This window comes from Dreissena polymorpha, chromosome 8, assembly GCF_020536995.1.
Source record: "Dreissena polymorpha isolate Duluth1 chromosome 8, UMN_Dpol_1.0, whole genome shotgun sequence".
Classification (NCBI taxonomy): Eukaryota; Metazoa; Mollusca; class Bivalvia; order Myida; family Dreissenidae; genus Dreissena; species Dreissena polymorpha.
Window position 1 is genome coordinate 98,209,485 of NC_068362.1, and position 12,900 is coordinate 98,222,384.

Genomic DNA, 12,900 nt, shown 5'->3' on the forward strand with positions numbered 1-12,900 from the left:
TGAATTATGATTGCAAGTGACATTTATCAGAATTATTTCTCATATTTTCAGAATGCCTTTGAAGGAAGACAATTTGATAACCAAATGGAAATAAACACCAGACTTGATTCACTGAAGTCTTTGCATTTCGTCTATAGAAACAACGTGTTGCTTACAGAATTTGACCAGTTTTTAAGATATTTGCAAGACAATAGACAGTCTGATGAGCCTAAGGTGTTTGGAAGCAATATTTTGAAAGAATTGAGAAAATATAAGACTGGATTTCTTGATGAGGAAGGCCAAAGATTAGTTTCACTCAGTGCTGCTATTATTCGATATGCTGGTAAGCATCATGATCAGGTAAAAATTTGCCAGCAAATCTTAAACAAAATTGTTGAAATCATACAATTAAAGTCGGCTGTTCAGACAGATTCTAGCTATGTGTATGAATTATACAAGGAGATTGCTCAACGCTTAAAATGGTGTGATGATGTTTTGGATCTAGCAGAATTGGACACAAGTAAAACATTGTATATTGATCATAAAACCAAGTTTTCTACGTAAGAATGGAAGAGGATATGTTTATTCGAGAACCGTTTTTCTAACAACATTGAAACCCCGCTGCAGTATGAGATTGAATTGAAAGAAAAGTGGGCATATCTGAACACTCTTGAAAGTGTGCAGCGTATATCTGAAAGTGTATTGAAAAAGTGTCAAAAGACCATAACTGAAAACAACAACCGTAAAGTTGCTGCATTTAAAATTGATGATATCAACTTGTCAACAATGGCGTTACCCACTCATACACAAACATTGACAATAGTATTATAAGTAGCTTAAAAGAATGTATCAAGTGATGATATGGTTTTTACTTCTCAATTCACAGGAAGATGAAGGACTTCCGCCAGGCAAGAGGCAAAACTGGAAAAGGCTCAAACAGCAAAACGGAACATGTCAGGTGAAGCTTTTTTTCTTATTGGTGGAATTATTTATTTATTTAGTTCAATCGACTATCATACGCTAACAAAGCAGATATATGAATCTATGTTAAGTTAATCTTTATAAGATATAGAAGTTAATCCATGGGTATATAAATAATGTGATTTAGTCTTATATCCCCTTTCCTTTTCTTCTTGCAGTTCAACAACAGATGAGCCATGCAACATGGATAATGTTGGAGAAGAAATCATTTAAACTACTGTTTTTCTATGTGTAGGCATCAGATTTTTTGTTGTGAATGTTTAGGGCTTAATCAGTTGAATAATTTATGTAAGACACATCGCAAAATCTTGTCTGATTTCATGTAACAATAGTAATTGTATAATTGTATGTATAATATATGTGCAGTCTACTCTCAATATTTCGGAGTTGTATTGGACAAGGTTTCACATAATTATCGAATTACTTTAGCTGCAAATGTATTGGCATTTCTGGTAATTCGGACACGTATTATTAGTTATCCCTAACATGATACAAGTAAAAAATGTAAAATAATAGGTATTTTATTCAGATAAAACATCATAAATATCCATGGAACTCGAGATAACAGAGTTCGAGATATTAATAGTATACTGATTGTTTTTTAATTTTATTGATTTCTTTGATTTACGGTGTCTGCCAATAACGTTTTTGGTATAATATTTGTATTTCTCATAACGTTTGTCAACATTAAATAGTTTTACATACATGTAATGTTTTGAAATTAATTGTAACAGTACATGTTGCTATTTCTCAAATAAAACATGTGTTTTGAATATACATGTAGATATGTTATTTTATAATGTCTCAGCGGACTGATATCATATGTAAATGGAATATATGTTTAATGTCAAAATAATGTCCATTTTGATAGCAAACAGAATAAATCTATAGTCAGAAGCTAAGCCTCTGATCTTAACCAAGTGTACAATCAGTGTCTCCTTAATGTCTCAAATCTGTGTTGTTGTTTTTTCTAATTTTAATGCATAAGTTAAAATTTATTCTGCAAATAGCTCCGAGTTTGATCTGGAATATATCTGTTAGCCAAATACTTAACCAGTCCCTATTACCAGGACACCTACTGTATATGACATTTGATTTTACCTAAAATATTCTCAATGAAAAAATAGACTGGCAAAATCACTGATTAGCAAACGAATTTGAATAAGTACTAAGTAAGAAGCAATTGTAAAATTTATTATCATCTTGTAAGTTAAGCATTGCACAGTAACAAAATTTGCCAAGTATCTCTCTTCACAGGCAACTGACCACAGCACATTTTGCAGTTATGAATCCGGTGTGTAAAGCATTCAGCACAAAACTGTAGCAATACAGTAACAATGCCTCTTTGTACAGTACAATGTACAGAATCACTAGAAAATTAATGGCCGTTTTCAAATCCGTCATGGGCTTATTTCAATGTGCACACAGACGGACATGTAATCGGCCTATTAAAACTGTCGCCTGTTGTACAAGTCGCCCGACATAATGTCTGAGAAAGTGGACTGTTCGTAACTAGGCACTCACGGTAATGTAAACCTTGTCGTTCTCGCCCGGCCCATAACGTCTATTGATGTGAAAACGTCGTAGTATGAGGGAGTCGTAATGATATCCGTCTATAGAAAATGGCTCTTTGGACGTTGGACTCTGCCAGCTAGACAGAAGGACACGGGCATTCGTAAACTAGTGCATATAGGATGAAACTCTTCAGATAAAGATAACGTATGCAAACCCTATGTTTGTCATGTTCTTGATGGCGATGTTGTGCCAGGTGTACAAGGCAGGCTCGCGAAAATGACTTGACAAAGAACGGGCCATGGTCAGTGTTTTGACATCCGAGGTATCTGATCCTAGAGATGTACCATATGACTGGTTTTATTCCAATATCGATATATGTTCAGGCCGGATTAGCTCAAACTAAATTTTATTGTTCACATACTCTACAATATGTATAGAATAATGTTGAATAAAGATTCTTAACTGTATTAATACGAGAGACCAAACGCGCTGTTTCCCATATGTTTGTCCTGCCACTTATGCTTTATGATGAAAAACCGGCTTAATGTCCTGCCAGCACCACCTTTGAGACCACGTGTCAGTAGCCCGGCTCTGCCCAGCATGCAGCCCGTTGAGGCAGTCAGTGCGCGCAGCTCAAAGTGCTTACACGTCTCTCCTTCCCTCCATCCCTAGTTTAATTATGATGGGCTCGAGCAATTCTACTATGGGGGATTATAGTCAAACAATCTATATTTATGGGGAAGGTCAATAGTAAAAAAATGTATGTAATACATGGATTTTTCTCATTATTGATTTATATTATGTTGAATATAACGAGCTTGATATATTTGTATTTTTAGTATCAATTAGTGTGCGTACCTGTCATAGACACTTACTTGAATTCACATGTATCACTCAGCGCTACCAATTGGATATTATAGATGTAACTTCCGCATGGTATTTGTTGACGCATACTAGTATTTGATTTATGTTCTTTTGAGCGCGCATTCTTAACTTTTGTATATTATGTACGGTCAGCGCGCGCTTTATGCTTTGATATTATATGTACTTGCGCGCACATTTTGTACTTAAAGCTGTAGTTATTATGTAGAAATAAAGCTCTCTTTGTCCCCTAAATACTTTGTTTGGTCTTATGTTTAAATCATAGCTTACAAGTATTTTGATTCTGTATTTTGCATTAAGATAGAAAATAAATATTAGAATAGTGGGCTTCTTTAGGAGTTTTTATTGTCAATAATGTTTCATAATTATTATTATTTAAGCGAGTATAGCTTATAATATGCAGAAAGAAGACTAATTTTGTAAAAGGTAAAGCCCGTGTCAGAAAATATTGAAGTACCGTATATACGTGATGATAGATAACCTTTGACCAGTTCGTCATAGACGGATTCGCCGATGCTGGAAGTGAAACGAAACACCATCATCCATCCATCGGATACCAATACTTTAACCGTTAGTGGTTTCACACGGCAGAACGGTGCACTGTACAGTACGGAATACCGTTAGGGTCATCGTGGTTACACATTAAAATCCAGAGGGCGAGAATGCGAGAACGCGAGGGTACGATGACGAGAATGCGACAATACGATGACGACAGTGCGACAATACGATGGCGAGAATGCGAGAACGCGAATGCGAGAATTCGAGAACACGATAGTACGATGCCGACAATACGATAGTGCGACAATACGATGGCGAGAGTGCGATAGTACGATTGCGACAAAACGATAGTCATATCGTACTGTCGCCATTGTATCATCGCGCTCTCGCCATCGCGTTCTCGCATTCTCGGTTTTTGAGATGTCCATTCTTGTGGCTATAAATGATGGTAAAACAGATTTGGTTTTTAACTTATCATTTAATATAACCCTTATGTAAACCATATGTAAATAGCATTAATATACTTGAAAGCCTTTGCTCAAGTTTTTTCCTTTTGGGTCTACGTTTATTCTGTTTCGTTAAGCCTACACATGTGGAATACTGGTGCTTGGATCCTTTTATTACCACGTGAACGAACATGATCGTGAGCAGCAGCTACGTTCCGTCCTTATCATTCAAGCAGCGGTTGATTTTTTTAGGCTGCTGTGAGCAATCATCGGTGACAATTTATTGCATATTTCGCCCAACATTAAGTATATGGAGTCGTGGACATTTATTACGGCTCTCATTCTAATTCTATGCAACTATTCTTATTTGTCAAATTATATGAAAATGAAACACTTGTCTGAAACTAAAAAAGTAAAATGGAATGCTTCTAACGTTTTATTGTAATTCTTTCATCTAAAAAGACTGTGGCGTTTTCCAACAATAAAGAGGTCATAAGTAGGCAATTTTTTACATTAAACAATCAGAATCTGGAGATTGTTCAAGGATACAAATAATTATGGTATATCTTAACGGATCAAACTCGTTTTGCAGTTGAACAAATAATATAGCACACTGATAAGGCCACAGGGACCTGAAACAAATGATGTTGTATCTTCATATTCCAGTTGTTTCCACACGATACATAGGGACCGCTTTAACTTAAGCTTAACCTACTATGGTATTTGAGCTAGAGGTAGTGACAATTCTTCTTTGTTTAATCCATCAGTAAACAGTCAAGAGCATAGTGGCCTGTACATAAAAACAGCATCCTGTTCAAACACTTTAACAGAGGATCCTTAAGTTATTATGTTGGTTACAAAAGTAGTTGCTCCTTAATGACTGACGAGCTGAAAGCAACAAACCTTTAATGATAATCTATAGTAAACGTGAATGAAGCTTTATGGAAGAATCTCACCATATAGTTTTCCATTTTATTGTTTGACTGTTCAATAAACAATACACAAAGAAAATTACACAGGATGGTTAAGACATACGCTGTCCACGTACGGCATAAGAGCCATTTTCGCATGACGCGACTCATATGTCGAAGAATGAAAACCATTCCATGTTTTCATTTTTCCAGATCTGAAAAGTTAATATGTTCATTATCATTTCAATTGAACTTTTTAACAAGACTTACTTTAATGTGCCCTCTGATTGTATTGTGATTATCCGGTAACAAATCTGAAGATATCTTCATTGAAAGATGACTAAACAAATTGACCATTGAACAATCTTTGAAAACAATCCCTAAAGAAGACAATAACAGAAGTGTCAAGTGGCACATGCACTAACTTGACATGCAAAGCCCGTACTTTATTAAAATGCAGTTGAGAACACTTATATAACAACTTGTTTAAATGCTTAAAATGTTTCTAACATGCATATGTGACGTGTATATTTAGGAGATAAAAAAGAAAATTGCAGTTATTTTATTTTCCAGACATTTTCAATCAAAAGTATGTTTATGTGTAATGACATTTACAACAACAAAAAAGCTCCAGCTTTGGATGACATGTTCTCTCTCGACATCAGCTCTTCGAAAATAAGTATTAGCAAAATCAGCAGATCATCGAAACAAAAAGGCGAAACTTGACCCATACATTTCAAATAATCAAGCTAACAGGCTACAAAGGAGTTTTAAGTGGGTTTAAAAATGAGTTGTAAAGACGTAAGTGACGAGCGGGTATCATCGAACGCGCCTTGATAAAACCGGAGAATGTCGTCGTCTTTAAGTCAGACCCGTGATAAGAGCCGACCGGCTATTACGCCATTGCTTTTCAGTATAATATTGATAACATTTTGACTTATATAAAATGAAACGTACATTTTGTGATTTGGAGTGGTGGCATGCCTTATCTACGTCATCACAGAGCTCTGCAAGGGGCTTAATCTGGCGGTTACTGTGCGCAAACAATCTACGGAAGGGCGATGTTTTTGCAGCCGTTGTACTGCGGCCTTTAATATTTAAAACAGTAGATTTTTGAATCTTTATAATATTCTAAATAAGTGTGAATTACGATCAATTAACACCGATGAAAAAAAAACGTTCTTATCATCGACGTTATTGATTTTAAGCTACGCACAGTTTGATGTAATGTGTAAATAGTTAAACAAGCTTCGCGACGCCATACTGCATCCCGTCCGGATGGCAGGCTTTCATTCGTTAACGTTAACAGGTGTTTTGCGCACAATTCAAATAAATGAATACCGATGAGGTCATACCATATATTATTATATGCTAATAACTGGCAAACTAACCGTTTTTTTAATGTGATATTTCCGCAATCCCCTAGACCCAAAGCTTCAAATATAGCTAATTTAGTTATTAACAAATAACCGCTTATGACGAAATTACAACCTTGCAGTGTTGCATAACAGTTGTTCTGATTCTTTTATTAAACTGACGGTTGACCTTAACAAGTCGATCAACGGATATATTACTTATACTATAGCTTCCTTGAGGTTTCTTAACTGTTTCATTATGTGTGTGGAGTTTATTTATAGGTCATCTCCGCGTCTTTTCGACAACTTTGAGTTGTCCCTATGACCTTTCAGGTAGGTCACTATTTAACCCTGCTGTACGGGTATTCGCCAAACAAATATTTTTTAAAGAAAACAAAGCCAAACGTGTGGTTGCCAGAATGGTGAGCTCTGGTGGGTAATGTTGAGTATATTTCATGTGGTTGTTGTGTATTTGTCTGGAGCGGAATTTGAGGGGTTAGTCAAACTGTTTGCGTAAGTCAGTCGTGAAAGGCATTTGCGTCTTGTCTCAGCTTCCAGTGTAAAAAGCAAACCGCCTCCCCATAAGTACACGTCCGCCGACCGAGCCAAAATACGGCCTGCCTAAACACCTGACCCCGCCCCGAGCCCCCAACCGCGGAAGCAATCGAGGCAAGCGCTCCCACATCCACCCTATCGCTGCCCGTTGCAACAGTTTAGTCAAAGATCGACTATGGAGCCTCACAGACCTCCCTCCGGAGCCACCATCACTCATTCCCACCCACTGTCTCCCCAACTTCCAGGCCGCGCACCAAGCAGGACAGCAGTAAACAAGCGCCACTCTCCGACTTATTTGATTTAACTTTTTATTTCATTATTTAATGTTTTAACATGAGCATTTTTGTAATGATTGAATAACAAAATATGATATAGGTATAACTAATAATATTAACTATATATTTTTCCTATAATTATTAACACCAGGTAAAACAAACTAAGCATATATCACGAAGAACAGCGTTGTTAAAAATTGAATTGCTTATAAGATTTTAATAATGCATACAGTTGAATAGATTTTGTTTGAATTTAGTGGTTTTATTTATCTTGTGTTTGCAGTAAACTTTTCACAATATTCAACGTATGTGCACACTTACAATGTTAAATGAAACTTCATTGTTAAAACAAGTTAATGATAAACTTTCAGACTTAAAAGATCTGTGATAAAATGGGACCTGTTAACAGATTCGGTAATCATCTTGACACCCTTGGTGTCACATAATACCGGAAAATAATATGCTGCGTTCGATAAACTCGTATACCCTTGTGGAAGCCTTGTAAGTATGGATTATATTGCCCATTTGAAAGTAAAGAAGTAGAAGTAAAGAAGAAGTCCAAGTAAAGAATACTGTGAGTGTGTGTCAATGTTGATACTGAGATCTAGACGTATGGATTCCGTTGAGAGTGAGCGCTCCACTCGCGTTATCAGAAGATCCGTTGAGAGTGAGCGCTCCACTCGCGTTATCAGAAGATCCGTTGAGAGTGAGCGCTCCACTCGCGTTATCAGAAGATCCATTGAAAGTGAGCGCTCCACTCGCGTTATCAGAAGATCCGTTGAGAGTGAGCGCTCTACCCGCGTTATCAGAAGATCCGTTGAGAGTGAGCCTCTACCCGCGTTATCAGAAGATCCGTTGAGAGTGAGCGCTCCACTCGCGTTATCAGAAGATCCGTTGAGAGTGAGCGCTCCACTCGCGTTATCAGAAGATCCGTTGAGAGTGAGCGCTCCACTCGCGTTATCAGAAGATCCGTTGAGAGTGAGCGCTCCACTCGCGTTATCAGAAGATCCGTTGAGAGTGAGCGCTCCACTCGCGTTATCAGAAGCCTGATCCGTCTCTTGAAGGCTTGCAAGCGGAATCTTAAAGCATGCTATCTTAATACTGAACTTCTTCTTGATGGGACCAATCTTGACCTTGAAGGTGATCTTGACGCACGCCTTTTTGTTGACCAGGTCAACATCGTACACCACCAGGCACACGTCAGCAAGCTTACTCAGGCCAGGGATGCGGTTAAAGCAGATAGGCGGTGGGTTGCGCACGCTGATCTCTTTATGGTAAATCGTCTTGCCATTTAGTGAGACGGTCACTTCAAAGCCCAGTCCAACAATGGACGCTTCCACGCAGACTTTGAACCACTTGGCCCGTTTGCAGAACTCACACTTGCCATGGGTGCAACCTGCAAGTCGTAAACGCTATTCAACAAAAGATTGAAATACAATCTGCATGCATAAGTTATTTAGTCATTCGGTGTTATTGTTGCTGTTTAGAAACTAAGTATTGGCTGTATTTTTTACAATTAATTTTAATGTTAATAACGTTCATTTAAACGTCACTTCATAAGCAGCATACAGCACAATAAAGAACAATTTCGGCTGTTATAATTATTATTTTTAACAGGATATCGACCTAACTGCAAGAAAAGGGAGGCGATGCAGATGTCATAAAATGTTCAATTTAACGTGAAAATAAAAATAAGTAGAGAAGAAGATGCTCAAACCTTTGCTAAGATCAATGTCCACGTCCTCCGTTATCTCCGCCATGATCTCCTTCAGAACGGCGTCTGTGAAGTCCACAGGGACGACCTCTTGGTCGCCATGGATACCGACGTCTGAGGTCTGTTCGTCTGTAACGTCCACAGAGACGGCATCTTGGCCGAAATGGATACCGACGTCTGGCGTCTTTAAGTCTACGACATCAGCAGAGCCGGTCCTTTGGTTGCCATGGCTGCCGACGTCAGGTGTCTGCGCGAATTGAACGCTGGTCAGCAGCTGCAGTAACTTCACCATTGCGTCTTCATTGTCTGAAAATATTACGATTTTCTGATTACCCAGCTCAACAATTTGAAAACAAAATTAAATATTTTTAACATATCTAGACGGAAATGTACTTGTATTTGAATGCACGTACCTTTGTCATCGGTGATGATCGTTTTCCCCTGACAGCACGTTAAGACAACATGCAGGCTGAAAACACTCAGTACTATGACCGTGAGCTGCATGGTGCGTGTTCCGAAAAGTTGAAATTACTTGTGAAGGGTTTAGTGAAAGCGCTCTCTATTTATTAGTGATCAGAAATGGCTCATTTCCTGCGATTTTCACTTTCGTATAGGAACAACTGAGCATTCTCAGAACACTTCATTTAATTTGTATCGAAGGCAAACTTTTTGCAAATGATCAATTGAATTTAAATTGTTCCGCTTTATATTAGCCGCGTTCTGAGAAAACTGGGCTTAATGCATGTGCGTAAAGTGTTGTCCAAGATTAGCCTGTGCAGTCCGCACAGGCTAATCAGGGACGACACTTTCCGCCTTTTTATGACGTTTTTCGTTTTAATAAACTCTCTTCTTAGCAAAAATCCAATTTAGGCAGAATATGTCGTCCCTGATTAGCCTGTGCGGACTGCAAAGGCTAATCTTGGACGACACGTTACGCACATGCATTATGCCCAGATTTCTTAGAACACGACTCAAATTGAACATACCTATATATTTTCCAGATCAAAAATGTCCCACTATAAGTCATGTGAATGTGCGAATCGATGCCATGTGCTTTAAGGGTGTACGTTTGTACGTAGAGTTTCACGGGGACAATCATTATGGAGCTATAAACCATTTAAATTAGTATTCTAAAGCAATAGAATTTTAATGATCAACAGCGCTGCGTATGATGAATAAAATCATCCTTATAAAACATATTGGGCAAAAGACCTTATGTTATATCGCTACGAACATCGAGTAACATTTGTACGGCTGTACATGTATATAAAAAAAAACTTAAAAAGCAATCCATTTGTTTATCGGTCAATGAGTGAAGATTGATAGCTATTTGCGAATGAATCGGTGACGTTAATAAATTCCAACTAAAAAGGCGTTGGTCCATAAACAACAACAATAGCAATTATTTGCAGTATTACAAGCTCAATTATTTCATATGTGAATTTTTGTTTCATAAATCTGCTCAATTATTCTGTTTTGTCAGCCTTTAACTAAGAGATTTATTTATACACGAAATACATTTGACAGATAAATTCATATATGCGTTACTTAAAGATAAAAAGTAATACATATATTTATAAAACGCATCAATGTATAGTGTTGTTCCAAAGGTTTAATGGTTTCAAGTATTATCGTTTTCGTATTAAGAAATAAAACACTGTGTCATAAATTCCATGAAAACAAACGCATTGGGGATGGCGCACTTACGCTTTATCTACTCACAGAGTAAGAGTGTTTTTGTTTTATTTGTTTTCGGAAAAAGCCTTCTGATGGATTTTATCTTGGCCCTATATAAAGAACCTATTCCACTGATTTTTTTGCCACACCAACGATCCCTTATAGATAAGGTGCATACGAATAACCGTTCTTCATCTACATTTGATTCATTGCAATTCTAATGATTTTTCAGTTTAAAGTGTCACGGAAAAAAACATTCTCTTAATTTTAGAATAACTATTTCATTGAGAGTTTGTAGAAAAAAAAGATATGCATGTATTACGCAACCTTTAAATACAAACATTTTAGCGATAATATTATTTTAGAAAATATATTTCCGAATTAATCGTCGACAAGACCCTTTTATCTGGCAAATGTTTATTTCTCCCCTCTTAATAAAAAACAACAGCATCTGTTTAGAGCATAAACTCATTTACATAGGGAAATAGACAAGCCATTAAATCGGGTCTAACATCGACGCTTATTAATAGCTTGACCCACGCTTTGTAAGTGGATGGAACGCGCTCTGATTTGCGTGCAGCACGTGAAAAGCTCGTTTTTAAACAAAAAGGTTGTTTCAAATTGATATCGGACTAATATGTACATAAATTGTGGGAGATGGTTGTTAATACTATTCATATTGTTTATATGGCAATATTTATATAATGCTAAAAATAGTAAAAAAATGCAAATTAATTATAAAGTAAAAACTGTAAGAACATTTAACCCCCAAAAAACTAGCTTATGTTGGTAATTGTTTTACTCGTAACACAAATATTCGAATCTCGCATTTATTCAATGAAACGTTAATATTATACAAATTTAAAAAAAGAAGAAAATATGTTTATCATGTTTTGAAGTCAAAACAGAGCAGACTCACAGTGACGGTATTAATGTTTCGTTCGTACACGAATATCAATAAAATAAAAATAATTAGTTGCGAACGAAGAGTATTTTTATACATAATTAACAAATTATAACGCAGATTGTCTACGACTGTCTCAGATTTGAAAACTTGACCCGGAAGTAAATCAAATATTCAAAGCGTTTCTTCAACAGTATCGTCTAGCTTTTCAGCGTTGCGCATGTGTGTTAAATAATGCTGTGTATCCGCCCTCGAGTTAGTACATTTCTGGGAAGTTCAGTATCGGGTTCGAAAAGCTCACGTACCTGTCGAAAAACGCTCTACGGATTCTATAAGTGATATGTACACTTTACTGTTCAGTTAATAATTCTGGGCCAAGTATGAGGTTTGGAGCTTCTTAAAACCGATTAAAATTCCTCGTGCTATTGCACATACGTTCCTTTTCGATTACAACATGGTTTTTTCAACGTTTGTTCATGTGTGTGCGTGTATTGTGTACACGTTTGTGTTGTTCAATGCACTTGTTATTTGTCTCACTGTTTGGCAATTGGCTCCTTGCCGTAAATAAAGGACCATATTGCGAAATAAGCGTTTTCCCTCCTGCTGGAGCAGCGGAAGTTTCATTATAAAAAATTATCTGTATTCGATGACGCTCGCTGTCGGCAGTTCCGTAACGTCTAGAATGACGTAAACGTAGTAACTTTGATTAAAACATGCACTATTATTTCTTGGCATAGTGTTAGTGGTGCTAAACCAGTGCTGTGTATACGTAAATTATTTTATGTGCGCAAAATACATAAATGTGTGTTAATTTCATTGGACTTTCTATCATAACATTTGCGACAGTGTAGAATAATCTGAGACAGAGTACGCATAACATAGTTAGAATTGCTTTTGAAGTTATCGAGATAATAGTGGAATCATTTGTAATATTTCGAGGTTATAGATGCTCAGTGGGAGACGTAAGTCTCTGATTTAATTGCCTCGCATCAACTGCCTGATATCGGCGTTCGAAGGATATGATGTTAAGTGATTAACCACAAATCAACCAATTTGGAAACTCGTCAATCACTGCCGTTTATCACGGGCGCCACCTCTTTTTTGCGATGCATTAATAAATGAGCGAATGCTACTTCCGAGGTGGCAAATTGAAATTTTGAAAGCAACTTGATGTTTTTTTTCCTGTGTGACGAGAAAATGTCCACCAG

At 37.0% G+C, this 12,900-nt stretch overlaps 1 protein-coding gene across 1 annotated transcript; it reads right to left on the bottom strand.

The window, feature by feature from the left end:
- Nucleotides 1-7,909: 7,909 nt before the first annotated feature.
- LOC127840755 (uncharacterized) lies at nt 7,910-9,639 on the bottom strand. Its single transcript, XM_052369171.1, has 3 exons — nt 9,525-9,639; nt 9,115-9,417; nt 7,910-8,793 (listed from the first exon to the last, which is right to left on the bottom strand). Exons 1-3 carry the CDS (start codon nt 9,613-9,615, stop codon nt 7,910-7,912), a joined length of 1,278 nt encoding a protein of 425 aa, XP_052225131.1. The 5' UTR covers nt 9,616-9,639.
- Nucleotides 9,640-12,900: the final 3,261 nt, after the last annotated feature.

Coding starts and splice junctions, on each gene's coding strand:
- LOC127840755 (XM_052369171.1), bottom strand. CDS start 9,615: ATGCAGCTCACGGTCATAGTACTGAGTGTTTTCAGCCTGCATGTTGTC. Junction 9,418..9,524: donor GATCATCACCGATGACAAAG/GTACGTGCATTC, acceptor TAATATTTTCAG/ACAATGAAGACGCAATGGTG. Junction 8,794..9,114: donor GGACATTGATCTTAGCAAAG/GTTTGAGCATCT, acceptor TACGACTTGCAG/GTTGCACCCATGGCAAGTGT.